At 48.5% G+C, this 22,657-nt stretch overlaps 1 protein-coding gene across 1 annotated transcript in view; it reads right to left on the bottom strand.

The window, feature by feature from the left end:
• The window catches only part of ABHD2 (abhydrolase domain containing 2, acylglycerol lipase), a 113,955-nt gene that overhangs the window by 32,247 nt on the left and 59,051 nt on the right, over positions 1 to 22,657 (bottom strand). The window contains exons 4-5 of the mRNA XM_075557844.1: positions 7,922 to 8,097; positions 1,830 to 1,997 (exon numbers count right to left, since the gene is read on the bottom strand). Coding sequence (XP_075413959.1) covers positions 1,830 to 1,997; positions 7,922 to 8,097 — 344 coding nt within the window. The remainder of the gene's footprint in view (positions 1 to 1,829; positions 1,998 to 7,921; positions 8,098 to 22,657) is intronic.

Genomic DNA, 22,657 nt, shown 5'->3' on the forward strand with positions numbered 1-22,657 from the left:
GCTTGAGGCTACCCAGCTGGTCAGGCACATCTGGGTTGTCTGATCATAGTCCATACTAAACCGACTCATGCCATAGGCTCCCCTGCTCAGGTGGGGGCATTTTTCCCAGTCTAGTCTCCTGTGTACTTGGCCTATGGCACAGCCCACTGGGGTGGGGCGGTCTGGCTGTTCTACTAGTTCTGAGATGATACTGGAGGCTGAGGCAGCCAGATGCAGACTCCAATTTTAGTTCTCCTTCCTACTGGCTCTGTGCCTTTGCTCCAATTACTTAACTTCTTCCTGCCTCCACCCCTCCCCCCCCCCACTTTCATAAAAATATTGCTATCTGCCGTAGAAATGAAAGTTACCTGTGTCAAAGTAAAGGCAGCGGTCCTGGGCCAGGCACAGAAGGGGCCCTCCCTCGCTGACATTTGTGTGCCCCCAGACTCTGCCCCAGGCCCCATGGCCGAGCTGTGCCTCCCCACCTTCAATTCCGACAGAAGGATTTTTATGTCCAAGTGCTGGATATTGTCATTCTTCTCCATTGGCTTCCACTTTCATTAGCGTCCGTCTGTCTCTGCTCTTTGGCCCCAGTCCTGGGTCCAATATCCCCCATGTGTTTGTGCCCGCGACAGAGCTGAGCAATCCTCCCCGTCTTCAAGCCCCCGACTACGCTGTGCATTGGAACTGCCAGTGTTGGCCGCTGTGGAGGGGACAGATGCCAAGTAGCAAGCACACTACGGCCTGGCACGGAGCACACCTTACACCCCGACTCTCCCCGGTCAGAGACAACACTCTTACTCGATAGAAATGGCAGGGTGACCCGGACCAGCCTTGCAGGAGGACAAGCTGACAATGCATCAGGAGTCTAAGAAAGTTCTGAACTGACGCTGGCAGAGCCGTTGACGTATAAGACGTCACTCCTTGCAGCACTATTCAGAATGCCCCAAACAAGCAAACCAAACAACCCCAGAGCTCTAAACTCTACATACATAGCCTTAGTCCCTTACAAAGCAGAACAGTCAAGTACAGGATAGGGCGACAGCAGCAGCGCGGCTCTTCGGAAGATGAACTCTAATGCCCACGCCTCTTAATGCAGTGAAAACAAAGCACAGCCACTTAACTGTGTCCCACGCTGAGGGATTTAGTGGACTGCAACCGAATGGCAACTATTCACACACAGATAAAGATAGGCTGGGAAGATGAAATGAAGACTACAAAATTACAGTTAGGGTGAGATCACAGAGTCCAGGCAGGCTGTCTCCCACAAAAATAAAGGATTGCTTATTTGGTCATAAACATCCCAAGTGCTTGTGTATTGTAGGGCTATTCTCTGTGTTCACCACTAACAATGTGTGGATTTAGAATATGAAGGGAGACAGAAGCTAGAACCAAGACCGGAGCCTCAGCTACCCCCGGGCTTCGATTACAGTCATAGAGCAAATGTCTAAGTAGGAGACCCAGTTTCTCTTCTCAAGGGACTTGAAAGTCAGAAGCTGCTAAGGTTTTAGGTGCCCTTCCCACTAAAATGCACGTGTCTTAACCTACCCTGCCAGTCCCGGCAGTCCTGAGGGATGAGTGTCTGGATGGTAGGGTGCGCTCAGGAAGAGAGAAAGCTAAGCTGCCCTGCCCACCTGGTTCCCCATCCTGTCTCCTGTGAGCTTCATTTTCTGGCTCTCTGAGGCCTGCCATCATAAATGCCCACTACTAGTCGGGTGCTGTCGGACTGTATGCCCTGCCCTGGCAATCTCTTCTGCCCCACTTGTCCCTGGTCACATGTGCAAACCAGACAGTATTTCCAAACTTGTAAACAAAGCGGAAGTAATGGTGCGATTGCGGGAGGGACTTACCGTAGGTGAACATACGTGGTGAGGTCAGCTCAATGTTGGGCAGGGCACCCAGGTGGTTCAGCACGGCACACCGATAGCCATTTTTCTGGGCATAGTCCACAAAGGTACGGATGTACTGCTTCTCACTGTGGTTGGCAATTCCAGGGCAGATGACCATGGTGATGTCGTCTACCGGTGGAAAAAGAAATCCCAGTGAATCCAATGATCAGTGAGCATGCTTACACTTTCCCGACTTAGAAAATGAAGGAGCCTTGGATTGTGTAGTGGTTACAAGTTGGGCTGCTAACCTCAAGGTCAACAATTTGAAACATCAGCTGCTCTGTGGGAGAAAGATGAGGCTTTCTACTCCCCCAAAGCGTTACAGTCTGAGAAGCCCACGGGGCAGTTCTACTGTGTCCTATAGGGTGGCTGTGCATCAGAACAGAATCGGTGGCAGTGCATGGAGTGACTTAGAAAATGCAGAAGGGACCTTAATAAACAACTTTGTGTTCAACTCTCTGGGAGACTCCATCTTTCCCTCTGGCATGCTTCCAAGATACTTATGGTGTTGGGGTAGTTTTTAAGCTGGGCAGACAGTTTTGATCAATACAACAAAAGCGATTTACTAGAAGATGAAGGAGAAAAGTAGAAGCCTCCATTAAAAAATTATTGAGCAGCAGACATTAAGGGCTCAAGTAGAAAGCAAATGTTTTGAGAATGATGATGGCAACAAATGTACATATGTTCTTGACACAATGGATGGATGAATTGTGATAAGAATTGTACCATTTAAAAATGATTAAAAAAAGAATAAAATGATTTAAAAAAATAAAAAAATTATTAGCGGCAACATCTAAAATTAGTTTGTTGAGGTGCTACACAAGTTTCCCAAGAGTACCCTCCATTTTTGTACTTATTTTAAATGTAGCCAATACTTCATGGATCAGCACTGGGTTCTAGAGCACATTTTGAGAAGCAGTGGTCTGCAAGCTAGGGCTAAAGATGTCCAGCCTTCTGTTGAAAGGGCAGGTGGAAGAAACACTTCTACGTATCCCAGCACCGTATGGCACGTCACCAGATGTTGCCAAGCCGGCAACGTCCCACGGTGGCCCCTCGAGTGTGAGTGTCAAACTGTGCTCCACAAGGTTTCAGAGGCTGGGAATTTGGAAAGTGGACTGGCAAGCCTTTCTTCCATGGTACTTCTGGGTGGACTCAATCCTCCACCTGGAACTCCTGTCTGATACATACTCTGATTCTGACTCAAATGCTTCCTGAGAGCAGGACCAAATGGAAAATCTGCACAGAAACCTTTTACCCAGGTATCTATTCTGCTGAACTACTTGGTACAGAAATGATTTACAGCATAGGTTGTCATGGCAAAGACTGAACTCAACCTAGAAGTCCAGAAATAGGCATCTAGGCTAAGTAAATTATTGCATTTCCAGATAATAGAATGTTACAATAGTTCTTACAAAATAGTGAGACTTTAGCAGGCAGCGGGGCACAACACAGGGGCTATACCCGAAGGACTTAACATGGAGGCTCCGCTGAACAAACTGAACCCTACCAGCTCAAAGCTGTCTGCACCCTTGGGCTGACGGCTGGGTTACTTGGATGGGAAAAGAAGCAGAGTGGCCACCTCAGGATTGTGGAAGTGACGGTCGTTGGACTTTGGGGGGAACCCCTGGCTAGGTGGGTGTCTGGTGGAAGGGGACCCAGGACCACCATACAGGCAGTGCCTCAATGCCCACCCTGCAGGGATCACAGGTTGCTAGCCATTGACAGAGATCTACACTTGGGGGAGTTGGCTCACAGAGCCCCCCACTGACATCAACCCCCACACTGAGGGTCAACAGAGTCCAGTAGGAGAGATGGGACTGCGTTCAACAGCAACTCATGGGCTGCGGCTCAAGGTGGGATATACTCACACATCTCCTCATCCCGACAGCGTCTGGATGCAGGGCTCTTGGGAAAACTGATGATAACAATAGTGCAATAGACTTGCACTCCAGAGGGATGAGTGACACCGCACCACTTCTCTGTTTATATGGGTTTTGCTTTCCTGCTTGTTTTGTGTTTTGGTTATTTATTTCTTGGTTTTTCTCTTTTGGTGTATGTGTTTGGTTGCTGGTTGGCTTCTGATCCTATAGGGCTGTGAACTTGTCATATTCCAACCACCAAGCTAAACCTGTGAAGTGCAACCCCCACGGACAAGCAGATGGAGTTGAGGCTCCTACGTAACTCCCGCCCCAACCCAAGAACAGTTAGTTCTCACATCACGGCCCTGCTCGATACTCGCCTTCATGAAAGGAGCACTGAAGACAAGGGGCTACAGCCAAGGGTGGTGAAGAAAGCAGATGGTGCCTAGCTAGTCATTTGGAAGAGTGTCTGGGGTCTTAAAGGATTGTATTCAAACCAGCAGCCATCTAAGCGAGGAAGTCAACTAAGTCTACACGGAAGAAGCCCACCAGCTTGTGTGATCCAAAGATGACAATTACAAAATTCGAATATGACAAAGGGAAAAGTATCAGAATTATGAACACCCATTATGTAGAAGGCTACGGAGGGCAGTGGGAGCTGGGCCACGATCCTCAGTGGTTTAGCAGTTATGTGATGACGTGCTCATCCTCCATTGTGGATTCTGATTCGGTCACCCTCAATTTTCACATAATATCAAATTGGGCAAGATGAGCTGGTCTTTGGAACCTAACAATGTTGATAAAGTGAGGAATGGGTGTAAGCCAGACCAAACCAACAACAAAGGGTTGTGTTGTGCAGGGCATGGCTAGAGTGTAAACACTGCTTTGCTCAGAGCCACTTTCACCCATTCCCTCTGCAGCGCAGGGCGGTCAGCGCTCGTGAGGAGTGGGCAAGTGGTGCAGGCAACAGGAAGGCACAAACAAGGACAGAAAATCAAAGTTGTGATCTGTACCCACTTCCCACTTTGGCCCTCTTTCTGAGAAGGGAGATGGCCAAACTAATTCTGTGCTTTACCTGTAGAAGTAAAAACATTCCAAACAGGAGAGAGGAAAAAAGGGTGTTGTGAATTACTTTTGTCCCTCCAAATATGTGTTGCAAATTCTAACCTCCAGGTTTGAGGTTACAATTCCCATTTGAGAATGAGTTGATTTTTATGTGAATGAAATAGGATTTGCTCAGAAGCAACAAAGCCCACATGGAAGAAGCACACCAGTCTGTGTGATCACGAGATGCCAGAGGGATCAGGTATCAGGCATCAAAGAACAAAAATTCCTATCAGTGATGCTCACCTTCCCAACACAATCACTGAAGACAAATGGGTGCATAAGCAAGAGTGGTAAAGAAAGCTGATGGTGCCAAGCTATCAAACGATATAGTATGTGGGGTCTTAAAGGCTTAAACAAGCGGCCATCTAGCTGAGAAGCAACAATGCCCACATAGAAGCACACCAGCCTGTGTGATAATGAGCTGTCGAAGGGATCAGGTATCAGGCATCAAAAAGAACAAAAAATCAAATCATTCTGAATGAGGGAGAGCACAGATTTGGGACCCAAGATCTGTAGGTACTGGGCATCCCCTTACAGAAGGGTTGTGGGGAGGAGCCAGTCAGGGTGCAGTGTAGCAATGATGAAGCATACAACTTTCCTCTAGTTCTTAAACTACTATCACGATCCCAATTCTCCCTTACAAATCTGGCTAGACCAGAGGATGTGCACTGGCACAGACAGGAACTGGAAACACAGGGAACCCATGACAGATGATCCCCTCAGGACCATTGCTGAGAGTGGCAATACCGGGAGGGTGGAGGAAGGGTGGGGTGGAAAGGGGAAACCGATTACAAGGATTTACGTATGACCTCCTCCCTGGGGTATGGACAACAGAAAAGTGGGTGAAGGGAGACATTAGACAGCGTAAGATATGACAAAATAATAATTTATGGATTATCAGGGGTTCATGAAAGATGGGGGAGCAGGGAGGGGAAAAATGAGGAGCTGATACCAGGGCTCAAGTGGAAAGCAAATGTCTTGAGAATGATGATGGCAACAGATGTGCAGATGTGCTTGACACAATGGATGGATGGATGGTTTGTGATAAAAGTTGTACGAGCCCCCAATAAAATAATTTTAAAAAGAGAGAAAACAACAGGATTTGCATCGAATGTGCTTTGAGTTGCTCTCCTAGAAAGTATAAAAGCAGCAGCCAAGGGAGATGATAGATGCCAAGACACAAGGAACCTGGAAACAGAAGCTGGAGACAGAAGCTTGAGACACAAGGACCCTTCTCCTGAGCCAGCACAGCGAGAGAAAGGAATGAGAGAGAGAGAGAGAGAGAGAGAGAGAGAGAGAGAGAGAGAGAGAGAGAGAGAGAGAGAGAGAGAGAGAGAGCCTTGCTCCAGAGCTGGCCCCTAAACGCTGAGGTAGAGTATTTCTGCTTGTGAAGGCCGTCCACTTGTGGTATTTCTGTTAGAGCACTACATCATGAAGACATGATGCGTGTGTGTCAGAGAAATCAAGGTTTGCTAGGCCAGTTCCACGTTCTATGAACACAATGTGCACCTTGAACTGATACATCTCCCCATTCCCTCTGGGACTGTTTATTGGGAGCCTACTGGCCTGGACCCGGGGGATTCTTACAATCTAGTGGATCGATAATAAACAAATACACAACTACCTAAGTAGGTTTAAAGAGCAATCATTGACTCACTCACTGTCTCACTCACTCACTATCTCACTCACTCACTGTCTCACTCACTCACTGTCTAAAATAAACAAACAAACAAATAAATAGCAGTCATTAGCATGAAGGAATAAAGCTGCATAGCAAAATGGGTTTCCTAGGAAGCACGCATGAGGTAGGGGAGTCAGGGACAGTCTCTCTGAGGAAGTGACAGCTGAGCTCAATAAAGCCTGCATCACCAGGGGGTGGCAGCCATGTGATGGGTTGGGGAAGAGCTTTCCGAGCCAAGTGGACATAAATTAAGTGCCTGTCACTAGCTACTCAGTAGTTCTCATTACTTTAAATAATGTGGACGTTAAATTTACTCAGATGTTTACTAAACTTCTATGAAAAAAAAAACGAAACAAGATTGTGGTAATGATCTTGATAAAATGATATAAATGAAGCTTAAAAAAACATACTGACTTTCCTTTGAATACTCAGAATTCATACGGCTTGTTCTCTTCCAGTAGAAGAGACATTCAAAAGAACGTTGGTATCTAACTGCACTTTCTCGAAAGTCCCCCTGATCTATCATTTGGAATGAGCATTGATCATGTAGGCTAAGGAGCCCTGGTGACAGCGGTTCCGAGACTGGCCATCAACTGGGTGCTTCGCACCCACTCGCTCCTCTCCAGGAGGAAGCTGTGGCAATCTGCTTCTGGGTTCCAGCCTGGGGAAGGAGGCCCTGGGGGCAGAACGGAGCCCAAGGCAATGGGCGAGCGAGTAAGGTGAGCTGGGGGGAGGAATGCCCCAATCCAGCAGTCACGGAAATAGAAGCTGTCGTTCCTGAGAAGCAAATGTCCCAGACCCCCAGGTGATCACTGATAAGTGACAGAGATGCTTCGGGCCGCTAAGATTCGTTCACGGAAATCTACGCCAAGGGTTCTTTGGAGCCTTTGTGACCCACTGTTAACCATCTCGAAACCAAGCTCCACCACACAGCTAAGCTTCCGTTCCACTGTCAGGCACGTGGGGAGGGCATGGGCGGCAACCTCCCAGGGTTGGTGTGAGGGCTGAAGGAGGTGGTAGTCGGCATAAAGCACTGAGGACAGCCCTGGCTTTCGTAGCTGCCGTCAACGGACGCCTCGAGGAGCCTGGGCTCTGGCCCCCGACTTTCCAGGGGGCCACGGTCCGGGCAGCCACTTAGCTTCTTGCATCAAGCTTCCAGCCTCCACAAGAGGATGAGGAGGACTCTAACCCACAGTGCTTCCTTCAGAGCTTTACCGGCATCTAGATAGCATATGTGAGTAATCATCCCGGCAGGCTGCTCCCGGGGGTGCTTCCAGCCAGGTTCCTAACAACCCTGGGTGCCGGCACAGGCAGAGCAGGTAGCACCCCATTGACCCCGGGGGCTCCCCCTCAGCAATCCTCCCTCTCCAGGTGGCCGCCCAAACCCAGGCCCTAAACCAGCTCACCTCCAATGCAGTGCTCTGCCAAGGGCTCAAAGAGGTCAAAGGTGGAGGTGGCTCCATCGATCATGGTGATGAACTTGCGCTGTCCGTAGGGGTGTGGTGACCTCACTCTTCCCATCTTCCCATACAGGGCTGTCTGGATATGCCCGCTTTTCCCCCAGATCAGTGGAGGGATGTATCTAGAAGAGAAGGGCGAGAGAGACATCACTTTTCTCCCAAGTCTTTGAGCCAGGAACTTGAACTCGGACCAGCCCAGGGGCAGAAGTCTTTGGTTGTTTTTCCTCTACGAGGTCTGTATATTGAGAATAAATATGGAATTGCTCAGGGTGGGAATTGACTGGACAGCCATAATGAGTATACATACGGGCTAAGTTTTTGTAACCTTCTACCGATGTCATGATTTACCCCTTTGTATTTATTAATATGGCCTGCATCACGGTAGCTTTAGAAATCAACCAGGGCAGGCCTACAGAGTGAGGATTTCAACTTTAGAGTGTTAAGTGAGTTGACGTGGGTTATTGAACACGTTTATAAATTTGGAACAGATTCTACTTGACAGGGCGAGGCCTCATTAGCAAACGAGCTGATGTATTTAAAACAGCTAGCACTGCGCCCATACTCCCTAAATGTTCGCTTCTTTCATGTCCCCCCCTTTCCCCCCCCACACAAGACAGGCCACAGCAGCAAGTGCCACGCCATGATCCAAAATGCCATCGCTCTGCAGCAGCAGGAAGGGCCCAGAGGTGGGGCCACTGTGCGCTCCAGTGAATGAGCTCAAAGGGCAGGGGGGGCGGGGGTAAATATTTGCTAGATTAAGCCAGTGAAGGATAAAGGCGCGTTAGCCAAAGCGGGCAGGGTGCCTCCTTAACAATGGTTCTCTGTGAAAACATACGGTGACTCTGGTCCGAGGCAGGCAACACAAGCGCCACCTACGAGTTAATTACTGTGAAACCCAGGCAGCCCACGTTAACAGTTAATGAACCAAGACAGTTCCCCAGGACCGTGCAAGATGGCCCTAACTGGTTGGAGCTGCTAGCTTCTCCGTAGTGGCTTCTAGCTCATCCTGGAGGGGGCTAGTCAGATTCTATATAAATTGAGAGTCACATAATTGAAAACAGCCAATGGTATTTGTCCTTCGTCTCTGTATTAGATTACAGCGGGAAGAGTTTTAGGAATTGTTTACTTTAAACTAGTTGGCAATTCATGCCGAGCTATCAGTTCAAAACCAGAGAGCCTTTCTTAAACGAAGCCCGAGTTCCTCTGTTTTTCAGAACCTTGGTAGTATAGTGGTTATGTGCTGGGTTAGTAACCATAAGGCCAGCAGTTCAAAACCACCAGCTGCTCTGTGGGAGCACGACGAGGCTTTCTATTCTTGTAAAAAGTTAGTGCCAGAAACGCACAGAGGCAATTCTACCCTGTTCTAGAGGGTCATATGCGTCGGAATGGAGTTGTTTTGGGGGAGTTTTCTTGCCATTCATTAAATCTACACAAACTGAAGGGAAACACGTTAGTTCCCAGGTGAGCTTCCCCCTTGGGCCATGGGGAGGAGAGAGTACAGTATTTTCAGATCTAAAGGACTAAGTCCCTTCCAGCAGAGCACCACACGTGCAAACATCAGCGCCGACGGCATGGCATCTAGGAAGTCAATGAAGGCATTTATGGGAGACCACGAGATTACAACAGCAACAAAGAGCAAGCTCATGACAGAAAACTAAGGAGCCCTGGGGGTGCTGTAGGCTGGGCAGTAGGCGGTGAACCAGCACGCTTGGTGGTTCAAATTCACTAGCTGCCCTGCAGGAGAAAGATGAGGCTGTCTGCTCTTGTCAAGATGCACAGTCTTGGAAACCCTATACAGAGTTGCTACGAGTCAGAATCAACTCGATGGCAGTGTGTACGTTCCGAACGACATACAAACAATTGCAATAGGTCATTATACAAAATACAGATGATAGAGACTTTACGAAGGGTTTCAGGCCAGCCTGTTAGACAACACATTATGCATGAAGGGAGGAGAGTAAGCCCAGAAACCAACTCTTGATTTCCTTTTCATTATCAGATCATAAATTAAAAATAGAAAATGCTCAGGCCGAAAATGTTAGTAAACTGGGTAGACTTGATATGAGTAACTTCTGATCTCCTTCAGAATGCAATAGGATCGCAGGCAACGTGGCATAAGAGTAAGTCTTCCTCTCAGCTACACACAGATGCATGATCAGCCCCGATGCCACCCTCCTGGCTCAAGGTCCTGCCATCCTCTCTGAATCTTACCAACGCCTCCGCCCAGGTGGCCTCCCGGCTGCTGGTCTGGCTCTAGCCGCCCACCCCACCGGGCGGTGAAGGGATAAACTAACTGCTCAAGCTGGACCTCAGACAGCCATCACGTGGCCCAGCTCCCCCCTGGGGCCTGCTTGGCTCATGGCTTTCTTCCTAAACTCAAACAACTCGAACCACCTGCAGACTCCACCCCACTCAGGCCCACCTTGTGCTGAGCTGTGTTGGCTCATTCTGCCCCCCACCCCCACAACCCACCCCCGGGTCTCCGTTCCCACTCAGTCGTTCTTCTGACCAGCTACTCCTTTTCCTTCAAGCCAATCTGGCAGTTGTCCCTTTTCTGAGCACCAGGAGGTAGTTTTGACAGGAGTCCTTGTGGCATCGTGAGTTACTTGTTGGGCTGCTAAACGCAAGGTTAGCGGTTTGAATCCACCAGCGGCTCCTCAGGAGAAAGAAGAGGTTTTCTACTCCTGTACATTTACAGCCTAGAAAACCCTCAGGCACAGTTCTGCCCTGTGCTGTTAGATCACTGAGGTGATTGGAACGGGCTCAGTGGTGATGCGTTGGATGTGGTATTTTGCCTGGAAAGAAAGCTACCTCAGTGTACAGCCCAGCAGAACGTCCAGGGAGGCTGGTGACTTTGTAGGGTCATGTTGAGCTCTGCCCCCACCCCCACTCCCATCCTCATTATTATCCCCACACCCACTGGAGGAGCATGGACTCATTCGACTTTGTGGTTACCCCCAGGGCCCCCTTAGAGAAGACTTACTGAAAACCCTATCATGTGTCTGTCTGTCTGTCTATCTATCTATCATTGCTAGCTGCCGTTGTGTCTAACCCGTCACAGCCCCGTGACTTTGGGAAGGCTGACTTTGGGAAGCACACTGCCAGGCCTTTCTTCTGCGTTGCCTCTGGGTGGGTTGGACTAGCTAACCTTCAAACCAGCACTCCAGCGCTTGAAGCGCACGTGCCTTTCTGGGTTATTCCATGATCGGTGGTTGGCTGCAGTACAGTTCCCCTAGCTGCGCCCCCTCTCAAACTGCGGGAGCGGGGGCGGGTCTGCAGGGGAGTGGGGCAGGCTTTCTCCCACCATCCCCTCTCACAGATGCTGTACGCCCCACCTGGGGAGCTCCCCAAGCAAACGGGCCATTTCTGTTCTTGGGAAAAGGCATTTGCAATGAAAACATTACCGGTCTTTGCTAAACCCTGTCCTGCGACCTCACAAGTGGACTGACTGCCTCTTCCTTCTCCCTAGTCCGTTCTTTCTCTGGAAGCTGCTCTCTGAGCCTGTTCTCGTAATGACCCTGCTAACCTGGAAACACCCGTGGCAGAACTTCAGCGTCACAGCCAAACCCAAGTCCCCACAGAACAGCAAACGGACATGCTGAGTCAGGGAAAATTTCACCAACTCACTGCCATGTTGATCAGCGACCCTCTAAGATAACGTAGAACCACCCCCGTGGGCTTCTGAGACTGTGACTCTTTACTGGTCTTTCTCCCATAGGCCTCTGTGAAGAGGATCTGGCACACGAGGGCTCCCAAGCCAGAAATGTCAATGACCAGGAGGAAGGACAAACATCAAATCCAGGACTCAGTAAGCACAACAATGCAAAACTCTTGGCCAAAGCAATCATTTGGGAAGGACCCTGCTCTCCCATATTAATTCTTGTTTTTTTTTTTCCTTCCGGCTCATGGCAGGGTGGTGTCTCAGCTCAGCCTGGGTCTCAAGTTAAAACCACCCACTGTATACCCGTGGGGAGGAACATGCTATCTCTTGAGTGGTCTGCTGGGACTTCAGCTTAGCACCATGTGCCATTAGCAGCTTGGGGTCATGCCAAAACACACACACACACACACACACACCTTTAAATGTGAGGCTGCAGCAAGATGCTCCCTGCTGCTGCAGGAAGAAGGGCTGAGAGGCACTGGCAGTGCCAGGGAGAAACAAGGTTCCCAGTTCTCACTCCTGTTAAGTGGAGACGGGCAGGTTTATCTTACAGGCCCTCAATCACTACCCAAAGCACACTGTAAGGGGCAGAAAGCAATCTATCTCTGTTCCCTTCAGATGGAGACAGACCTTACCTAAGGCTAATGAGGGGGAGCTGACCAGACCAAGAAGGTCCACTTGGTGGCCCACTACTGATGAGCCTCCAGAGGCATGATGTAATCTATCATGGCTAGGTGGGGAGGCCGACCAGAGAGGGCTGAGGCTAGATGAGTTTCCTAGTTGGTGCACACATCTACTCTGGAGCCCTTCGTAGCGTAAGGGGCTGTGATCCATAAAGTCAACTGTTCAAAACCACCAGCTGCTCCAAGGGCTAAAGACAGGACTTTCTACTCCTGTAAAGAGTCACCGTCTTGGAAACTCACAGGGGCAGTTCTACCCTGGCCTACCCAGTCTCTATGAGTTATTATTAACTGAATGGGCGTCTCAGGAAGGGGTCTTTGACACATGGAAGGGCTGCCTTGGGGACCCTCACCAACCGCACCTTGTGCATCTCTTCCTTGTGTGCATTTGGTTGCTATACATCTGCAGCCCTGAGTGCGGCAAACGCTCTGTGAGATTCTGAAGGGGTAGTGAGACCAACCGGGACTGGCAATCCTTTCATCTTGGGAGCTGTTACTCAGCTTTGGGCAGAGGGAGGACAGAATGCTCCAGGGAGGAGGGAGGAGGGGGAAGGTGCCCCTGGCTCAGCTTCCTCATCTGAAGCCCTGGTGCATGCTGATCCGTACCACGCAGTGGGCAGCGGGGGCGGGGCGGGGTCTGCTCACTTTGTCCCTTGCTTACTGCACATATACACTTGGGCAAAGGAAAACACATTTTAAATTTTAGGAAAAATACTTTCATACAGAGGAAAGGTGACCTTTTCCTCTGTCCGGGAGGCTTGTTTTTTAAGGACGTGGACCCAGAATGCTGAAGGAGCAGCAGGCAGCAGGTGCCTGGAGCTGACCAATGGGACTAAGCCTGTCTCTACTATTTTCTATTGGCTCTGGTATATGGGGAGCCTTGGTGGTAGAGTGGGTCACAAGCTAGGCTGATAAGCACAAGGTCATCAGTTCCAAACTGCCAGTCGCTCCTGTAAAGAGTTACAGTCTTGGAAACCCAGAGGCAGTTCTACAGGTCCTATAGGATGGCTATGCGTCAGCACTGACTCAATGGCAGTGAGAGACGGACTCAGTAAAAGCTGGCAAACATGGGGCTGCAGGGCCTGCAGAGGACAGTGTGGACCACTCACTGCCCCCGCCTTGGACAGTGACCCCTGCACACACATGGCCACCCTCTGAGTCAGAGGGGCGAGCAATGGCCAGTTGATGGGGCAGCTTTCTGGGAAGGCTTTGTCACAGGGTGGAGAAATACTAGCATCTTAACTCAGCACATGATAAGAACTTTCCAGGAAGCTAATCTCTGAGTCAGGGGCTGCCCTCATTGGACTTCTCTCAGTTTATCATCCCAGCAGGAAATGAAGGCTTAACTTCGATTGGTGTCACAGAACCCAAATTAGATGATCGGCCTCTGGCTTCACTGTTTCTTACTACGCCACACTCCTACCTGCTGTACAGTAAAATACCAACGGATCGTCTTTACACCTGCTTTTCCCGGTCTGATCAATGGCCAAAGGGCTGCTCACGGACATCAAATTGATTCCAACTCTGTCCTGGAGGACAGAGCACAGCTGCCCCTGTGGATTTCTGAGACACCAAATCTTTTAAAATATATTTATTTATTTTATTTTAAAAATCATTTTATTGGGCACTCGTACAACTCATCACAATCCATCCATCCATCCATCGTGTCAAGCCCATTTGTACATTTGTTGCCATCATCATTCTCAAAACATTTGCTTTCTACTTGAGCCCTTGGTATCAACTCATTTTTCCCCCTTCCCTCCCCTCCCTTCCTCCCTCATGAACCCTTGATAATTTATAAATTATTATTTTTTCATGTTTTACTCTGACTGATGTCTGCCTTCACCCACTTTTCTGTTGTCTGTCTGCCTGGGAGGGGGTTATATGTAGATCATTGTGATCGGTTTCCCCTTTCTTCCCTACCTTCCCTTACCTTCCTGGTATGGCTACTATCATCATTGGTCCTGAGGGGTTTATCTCTCCTGGATTCCCTGTGTTTCCAGCTCTTATCTGTACCAGTGTACATCCTCTGGTCTAGCTGGATTTGTACAGTGGAATTGGGATCATGATAGTGGTGGGACTGGGGGGAGCAGTAAAGAACTAGAGGAAAGTTGTATGTTTCATTAGTGTTACACTGCACCCTGCCTGACTTGTCTCCTCCCTGAGACCCTTCTTTAAGGGGATGTCCAGTTTCCTACAGATGGACTTTGGGTCTCTACTCCACACTCCACCTAATTCACAATGATATGATTTTTTGTTCTTCTTCGATGCCTGATACTTGATCCCATCGACACCTCATGATCACACAGGCTGGTGTGCTTCTTCCATGTGGGCTTTGTTGCTTCTGAGCTAGATGGCCGCTTGTTTACCTTCAATTCTTTAAGACCCTAGACACTATATCTTTTTATAGCCAGGCACCATCAGCTTTCTTCACCACCTTTGCTTATGCACCCCTTTGTCTTCAGCAATCGTATTGGAAAGGTGAGCATTACGGAATGCCAGTTTAATAGAACCAAGTGTTCTTGTATTGAGGGAGTACTTGAGTGGAGGCCCAATGTCCACCTGCTACCTTAGTACTAAACCCATAAATATGTGCACACAGATCTATTCCCCATCATCAAATGTAAATATATTTACATATGTACATGCCTGTATTTAGACCTCTATAAATGCCCTTTGCCCCTAGTTCTTTCCTCTAGTTACTTTTACTTTCCTCTTGTCCCACTGTCATGCTCAGCCTTCATTTTGGTTTCAGTAATTTCTCACGGTTACATTACCCTGGATCACACCTTAATAGGCTCCTACACTCTCCTTGCCATTGATTTTGGATCAATTGTTCTTCCCTTGTCTCTGGGTTTATTAACACCCACTTCCTTTCCTCTGCCCTCCTCCTCTCCCATGTCCCCCCAGAAACCGTTGGTCTGCTTGTTTTCTCCTCCAGATTGTTTATGCTGCCTACCTTATCTAGATAGACCTGCAGAGATAATAATATGCACAAAAAACAAGCCAGAGCAAAACAAGGCAACAAAAGAAAACAACAACAACAAAAAAAAACCCAACGACCAAAAAAAAAAAAAAAAGAAAGCCTGTAAATAGTTCAAGGTCTGTTTTTTGACCTTTAGAAGCGTTTTCTAGTCCATTCTGGTGCCACACCCTGAACCCAAAGTCTATTTTTGATATTCCCTGGGGACTTGGTTGCTCTGTTCTCCTTGCTGTTCTGCTGCACGCCCTTAGTGTTTTGCCTCAGTGTGGTGGGGTCAGATCGGGCGCAATTCCCACAGTGTCTCCAGTGTTGTCCCTATAGCGCTATGGGTCAGTGAGGGGCGGCGGAGACACCAAATCTTTACTGGAGCAGAAAGCTTCATCTTTTTCCCATGGAGCAGCTGGTCGTTTCAAACTGCTGATCTTCAGGTTAACAGCCGAACTCTTAATCCACTGCTCCATCAGAGCGCTTTCTACAGATGGCTACATTAAACCTTGTTTCTCCAAGTTGGAAATTCAATTTGCTGGAACTTCTCTGTGGTATTGTTCATATCTATTCATCCAAAGAGATCAGCGAGTTTTCTTGACGAGTTTTTCCCAGAATGATGACTACTCTCCAGCATTAGTGAAGCACTTGTCTGTGGGAGCTACTGATGGGGGTAATTAATTGTAAGCGACACATCTTATTATTCGCAGATGAGCTAGAATTTTAATAAAACCATAATGGCGGTATCCCAGAGGATAAAAAAACCCAGGAGAGTGAGGGCGACAGTGAGAAAGGATGGAGGAGTTTCCGGAAAGATAAGAGGCAATTGGTTTGGGAAGCATTGTTACCTCCTTTCATGGGTGAGGGAGACAGGTGGGGCTTTGTACTCCCCGAGAGGAGTTAGGGGGTTGCCAGGAGTTGGCAGGACTCGATGGCAATGAGTTTGGTTTGGGGTTTTCATGGGTGAAGATCCACCCATCAGGAGGAGCATCAGCTGGGACACCAGGGGCGGCACTTCCAGGAGTCAGAAAACCAAGCCTAGACTCTCGTCGTACTTGTGTGTGCAAACTTGTGTACACACAGGAGAGCTAAGGAACCAGGGGGGTACCTTGTAGGACCTTATCCCAAATTCTGAACACCCACTGCCTCCTCTACACCCCTCGCACCTGCCCCCTGGGCCACAGAGCCTACCTTACCCCTTCCCTTTCTGGCTCCCCCCACCACTCCGCCTGCCCTGAAGGCAGCTTGTCAGGAGCAGGTGGCTAGGCTTCGTCCTGCTCAGGCAGGAAGCCATTATTTGAGGTCCTCCTGGAGCAAGTTAGGAACAGCCAGGATCTGGGCCTTTTGTTCGCAAATGGCACGTGGCAGACCTAGCTTCCCCACCCCCCAGGACAGGACGCCTCCCAAGTAGGCTCTGAACACAGCGTGCCCCCCACCCAAGGCCAATACTTCTTCACAGCTGTCACACATTACAGTCTCCTTGTTGTTGCTAGATGCTCTATTCCTGAATTCCAGGATTATGCAAAGGAAAATTCCAACGCTGGGGCTGTTAGCTTTTTTTTGTTTTGTTATTTTCTGCCTGCAAGAAGCCAAAGAGGAATCATCTCTGCTCCTGGAGCTGGTTTCTAAATATGGGATGGAGGCCACTGGGCAGTGGGGGCATCTGTGCCCCATGTGTGTGCTGTGCCAGCTATGGAGCGTGGACATGACAAACGATAGGTGCGTGGTGCGCAATAAGGCTGCCGAAAAAGAAGCTGAACTGTATTGGGGAAAAATAAACTCCACTGTAAAGGACAGAGGAAAAATACAGCGCAGAGAGCAGCCAGCTGAAAAGCCTCAGGACTGCCCTCTTGCCCGGACTGTGCCTCTGATCCTATAATCTTCCTGTTCCACAAAGCTCGCTGGACACCTCGCCTGCCACAGTCGGAGGTCCATCTGCTCGCCTGGTTTGGGCACTGTGTGTCACTCAGGGTTGCAGTTCAGTAAGAAGCTCCAGAGTCCTCCTGACAAGGATTCCACTCAGTTCTCCCGAGGGTCAGTCACAGAGCAGGCACCCCACTTCCAGGAGAGCCCTCGAGGGGCACAGGTGCCTTGAAAGAAAGACCAGGTGACCTGCTTTGGAAGTCCCAAGGTCCAAGGTTCAGTTCCACTCTGACCAAAGGGGCCTCCACTAGTTCACAGCGGACTGAGAACAACTGGTGTGAGTTTGCATTCATGTTTTGACTGGAGGGGAGTTGACCCCTGGGTGGTGGTGCCAGGGAGAAAGGCCTGCTGACCCACTGACACACCAGGAGCCAAACAAAGCCACCGCTACTGCGTCCATTCTGACGCAGGGCGGCCCACCGAAGAGCCCTGTGGAACGCGAGGTTCAATTCAGATGCGGGTGTGGCCGCAGAGTCACAAGTGACTCAGCAGCAGCAGCAGCTTTTTAATTTATTTTATTTTTAACTTTAGGATAATTCATTGCAGCTCTTGGAAACTGGGTTCAAAACATGCTAAACACAGGCAATCATATTCACTTTCCCCCCACAAATTCTCAGTTTACCATGCCCCCTGCCTCACCTTTCTGATAGCTATATTATAGATTTTTTTGGGGGGGGATTGCCTACACGGACCAAACAGAATGAAAGCAAGTGTATATCACAGAGGACACCTCAGGCTCGTCCCTGGGGGGTACCCCCGTACATCTCTGCTGCCCAGCTAGCAGAATGGCAAGCAACAGTGCTGAGAAAAAAGGTGGGTTCTTACAACAGTTCATGAAAAGGATGCTTTTGTTGGTAATTACATGCATTCTGGGCAATAAACCCACATGTGAAACCTGACTCCATTCTTGTCCAAGGAAAATGTTATTGCTCTTGAGGGTTTTCAAGGAGGATGCCCGGTTTTGTAGTGTTTTAAGCGTTGGGCTGCTAACCTAAAAGTCAGTGGTTCACATCCCGCAGTGGGAGAAAGCTGCAGCAGTCTGCTCCCATCAAGATGACAGCACTGGGAGCCCCACGGGGTGGTCCTACCCATGCCTGTATGAGCTACTATGCGCAGAAATCCACTCCACGGCAGTGGAGTTTATCTGCTTTTTTCTTTTTCAGAGCTCGAGAGACCTGAACAAATGAACTTCCACAGGTAAACTCGGCACCACCAACACGCCAATTCTCCCTCACTTGTCGGCACATATAACACAACAGGCCCCCACAAAAATAGTAACGGTTTTCACATTGGGGATTCAACAGGCATCCTTAAATTCATTTTAAGTGAATAAAATGAATGGTAGCTATAAGAGCCAAGGTAATTATGAAAATTAGTATCCCTCTCTTTCCAGAGTCTAAGATAAAAGGCTACAATCTGCAATGGATGGATGGATGGATTGTGATAAGAGTTGTATGAGCCCCAATAAAATGATTTTTTTTTAAAAAAGCTATAATCTGCCATTGGCCTATTTTCAGGCTTATCAAAGGAACAGAAAAGACTGGACATATACCTACATAAAAACCCTAAAACTCAAAAGTCAATTCCAACATAGTGACAACATAGTACAGACAAGAACTGCCCCTGTGGGTTTCCGAGACGATAATTCTTCCTGGGAGTAGAAAGCCTTCTCGTTCTTCAAGGAGTGGCTGGTGGTTTCAAACTGCTGACTTACAGAAGAGCAGCTTGACACACAGCCCACCAGCAGGAAATTCTGCAGGCGGAAACGGGTAAAGACGGCCTGTTCAATAGACGGCATTCGGCAAACAGTGGCCTGCTGGGGGCGGGGCGCGGGTGGGGGCGGCGAGATGGCGCTTTCCTCACATTCGGATCAGGTCCAGAGGTAAACAGTCCACTGTACGATGATGCCGTAGAACTTGCTGGGGAAATGCTGGGATTTTTAAAAGTCATCTTGCAACGAAGATGACCTTTCTATGGAACACCGAAATCACAGAAGCCATGAACAATTTGAATATGCAAATAATAAAAATTCTGCCTGGTAAATACCACTGTGAGCAATGGAAACACTGAGAAAAAAATATTTGCAATTCCTATCTCAAAGGGCTAACTTCCCTAGTATGCAGAGAGAGCTCTCTGGACCATTACCAAGAGATCAGTCAGTGACCATCAGAAACAAGGGGCAGAGAGACCAACAGGCAGTTAATAAAGAGGAAAAGTTGGTCAGTATATGAAGAGATGCACAGCCTCTTTCATAAAATAGAAACTAAAACTATATTGAGAAAATAATTTTCACCTACCAGAACAGCAAATATTAATTTAAAAACTCCCTAAACTTATTTTGGCAAGATTAAAAAAAAAAAAAAAAGAGGCATTCTCATGATACTGGTAGGGATAAGCTCAAGAGTACCTGAAACAAAACAGATAAAAACCCAAACACTGCTGATGAGTTGATTCCGGCTGACAGTGATCCTCTTGGACAGACAGACTGCCCTTTGGGTTTCTGAAGCTGTTAATCTTTCTCCTAAGGAGAAGCTGGTGGGGTTGAACTGCTGACCTTGCTGACAGGCCCACTTATCAAGGCTCCTCTCCTGGGCAATAGCTAACAAAATTTCACATGCACATACCCTTTGACCTACCCAGCAATCTCACTTCAGAAGTTTATCCTACAGACACATTGACGCACGCACACCATGAAGTAAATACAGAATTACTGCCCCATCGTGAAACCAAACATTAAAAAATAACAACAGCTCCATCTAGGAGACTCGTTCAATCGTGAGCTTTATGTGAGTCTATGAGGCCCTGGTGGCTCAGCAGTGAAGCTACCAGTTGCTGCTAACTGAAAGGTTGGCAGTTGGAACCCACCCAGTAGCAAAGCAGGAGAAAGACCTGGCTGGCAATCTACTTGGGTAGCGATCATGGCCAAGGTCACACTGCGGGGCGGTTTGAAACTGTCGCGTGGGATCACTGAGTTGGAATCCACTCCACAGCATCCAGCAAGAGCATGGAATTCTAAGCAGTCAGGACATACATGCAGGAGAGTCATGTGGCTCTCAAAGAGAAGAGTAAGAATCCCTAACTCAGTGGTTCTCCACCTGTGGGTCGTGACCCCTTTGGGGGTCGAACGAACCTTTCACAGGGGTCGTCCCATTCCTAACAGTAGCAAAATGTCAGTTATGAAGTAGCAAGGAAAAGAATTTTATGGGTGGGGGGGGGGTCACCACAACACGAGGAACTGTATGAAAGGGTCTCGGCATGAGGAAGGTTGACTGGACCCATCAGAAAGCAGGCCTGGTGGTCAGCTTGTGAAATGACTCCACAATAATGGGTGTGTGTGTGCTTGCTGTTTTGCATAATATATGTCCGGAACTAGTTGCTGAAGGGAACTAGATGACAGCTGGAAGAGTCTTTGCATCTGAATGCATTGCCGGCTTTTAGAAATGAAAGCATGCTACACAGGAGCCTCACAGTGCTTCTTCACTGTGTAACAACTGCACATTGATGCCGTGACTTTAAGGCCCACTGTCAGCAGGAGCTAACTTCCTGGGGGACACAGCTACTGTTCCTTCCCCAGGGAGCCCAGGGCCAAGGAAACAAGGAGGCAGCTGCGCTGGGCTTTCAAGAGAGGAATGAATGCAGCTCTGAGAGCTGAAAGAAGCCACTGTGGCCGGCTGTGGTTTAGCCTGGGGCCACGGCAGCCTTCTGCTGTGGCCTGAGAACATGAAAAAGCATTTCCTCCCCGGCCCCACCCACTCAGAGCTCCGGCCAGTCTGCACCAGGCCTTCCTTCTGACCCCAACCAAGCCAAGGAAAGACACAGGCAGCCAGGCCTGGTTGGTGAGATGACTTATTCTTGTTTGAGACAGTACACTGCACATGACTTCCAAACTACGAAGGATGGGATGAGAGTTTTCAAAATATAATAATATAGAATCCTTGGGGGTTTCCTATGACCTGTTTTTTTAAATCATTTTTTGGGGGGCTCATACAACTCTTATCACAATCCATTCATCCATCCATCCATCCATCCATCCATCCATCCATCCATCCATCCATCCATCCATCCATCCATCCATCGTGTCAAGCACATTTGTGTATATGCTGCCATCATCATTCTCAAAACATTTGCTTTCTACTTAAGCCCTGGGTATCAGCTCCTCATTTCCCCCCTCCCTTCCTACTTCCCTCTCCCCCATGAGCCCCTGATAAGTTATAAATTATTATTTTGTCATATCTTATACCATGCGATATCTCCCTTCACCTGCTTCTCCACTGGGGAGGAAGTTATAGGTAGATCCTTGTAATCTGTTCCCCGCTTTCTCCCTCACCTTCCCTCCACCCTCCAGGTATCTCCACTCTCACCACTGGTCCTGACGGGTTCATCTGTCCTGAATTCCCTGTGTTTCCAGTTCCCATCTGTACCAGTGTACATCCTCCAGTCCAGCCGGATTTGCAAGGTAGACGTGGGACCATGATAGTGGGGGGGGGGGGGGGAGGGAAACATTCAAGAACTAGAGGAAAATTGTATGTTTCATCATTACTAAACTGCACCCTGACTGACTCATCTCCTCCCCACTGCCCTTCTGAAAGGGGATGTCCAATTTCCCACAGATGGGCCCCACTCTGCACTCCCCCTCATTCACAATGCTATGATTTTTTTTTTGGTCTTTGCTGCCTCATACCTGATCCCTTCAATGCCTTGTGATCTCACAGGCTGGTGTGCTTCTTCCATGTGGGCTTTGTTGTTTTACAGTTTGATGCCCCCTTGTTTATCTTTCAGCCTACAGGACCCCAGATTCTGTATCTTTTGACAGCTGGGCACCATCAGCTTCCTTCATAGCATTTGCTTATGCACCCGCTTTGTCCTCAGTGATCGAGTCAGGGTAGGCTGGTGTGCTTCTTCCATGTGGGTTTTGTTGTTTCTCAGCTAGATGGCTGCTTGTTTATCTTCAGGCCATTAAGACTCCAGATGCTATATCTTTTCGTAGCTGGGCACCATCAACTTTCTTCACCACATTTGCTTATGCACCCATTTGTCTTCAGCGATTGTTCCAGGAAGATGAGCATCTCAGACTGCTGAATTGTTAGAACAAAGTGTCCTTGTGTTGAGGGAGTACTTGAACACGGGCCCACTGTCCATCTCTTTCCTAAATACTAAACCTTTAATTATATGCACATAGATCTATTTCCCCCTCATTTTATATAAATATGTTTACATCTGTATATTCCTGTATTTAGATCTCTATAACTACCCTTTGTCTCCTAGTTCTTTCCTCTGTTTCTTTGTACTTTCCTTTTGTCCCACTATCATGTTCAGCCTTCTTTTGAGTTTTAGGAATTCCTCTCGGTTGGATTGCCCTTGATCCAGTCCTGCCAGACCTCTTACATCCTCCTTGCCACTGCTTTTGGATCACTTGTTATTTCCTTGTCCCTGGGTTTGTTAATACCTAC

This window comes from Tenrec ecaudatus, chromosome 9 (assembly GCF_050624435.1).
Source record: "Tenrec ecaudatus isolate mTenEca1 chromosome 9, mTenEca1.hap1, whole genome shotgun sequence".
NCBI lineage: Eukaryota > Metazoa > Chordata > Mammalia > Afrosoricida > Tenrecidae > Tenrec > Tenrec ecaudatus.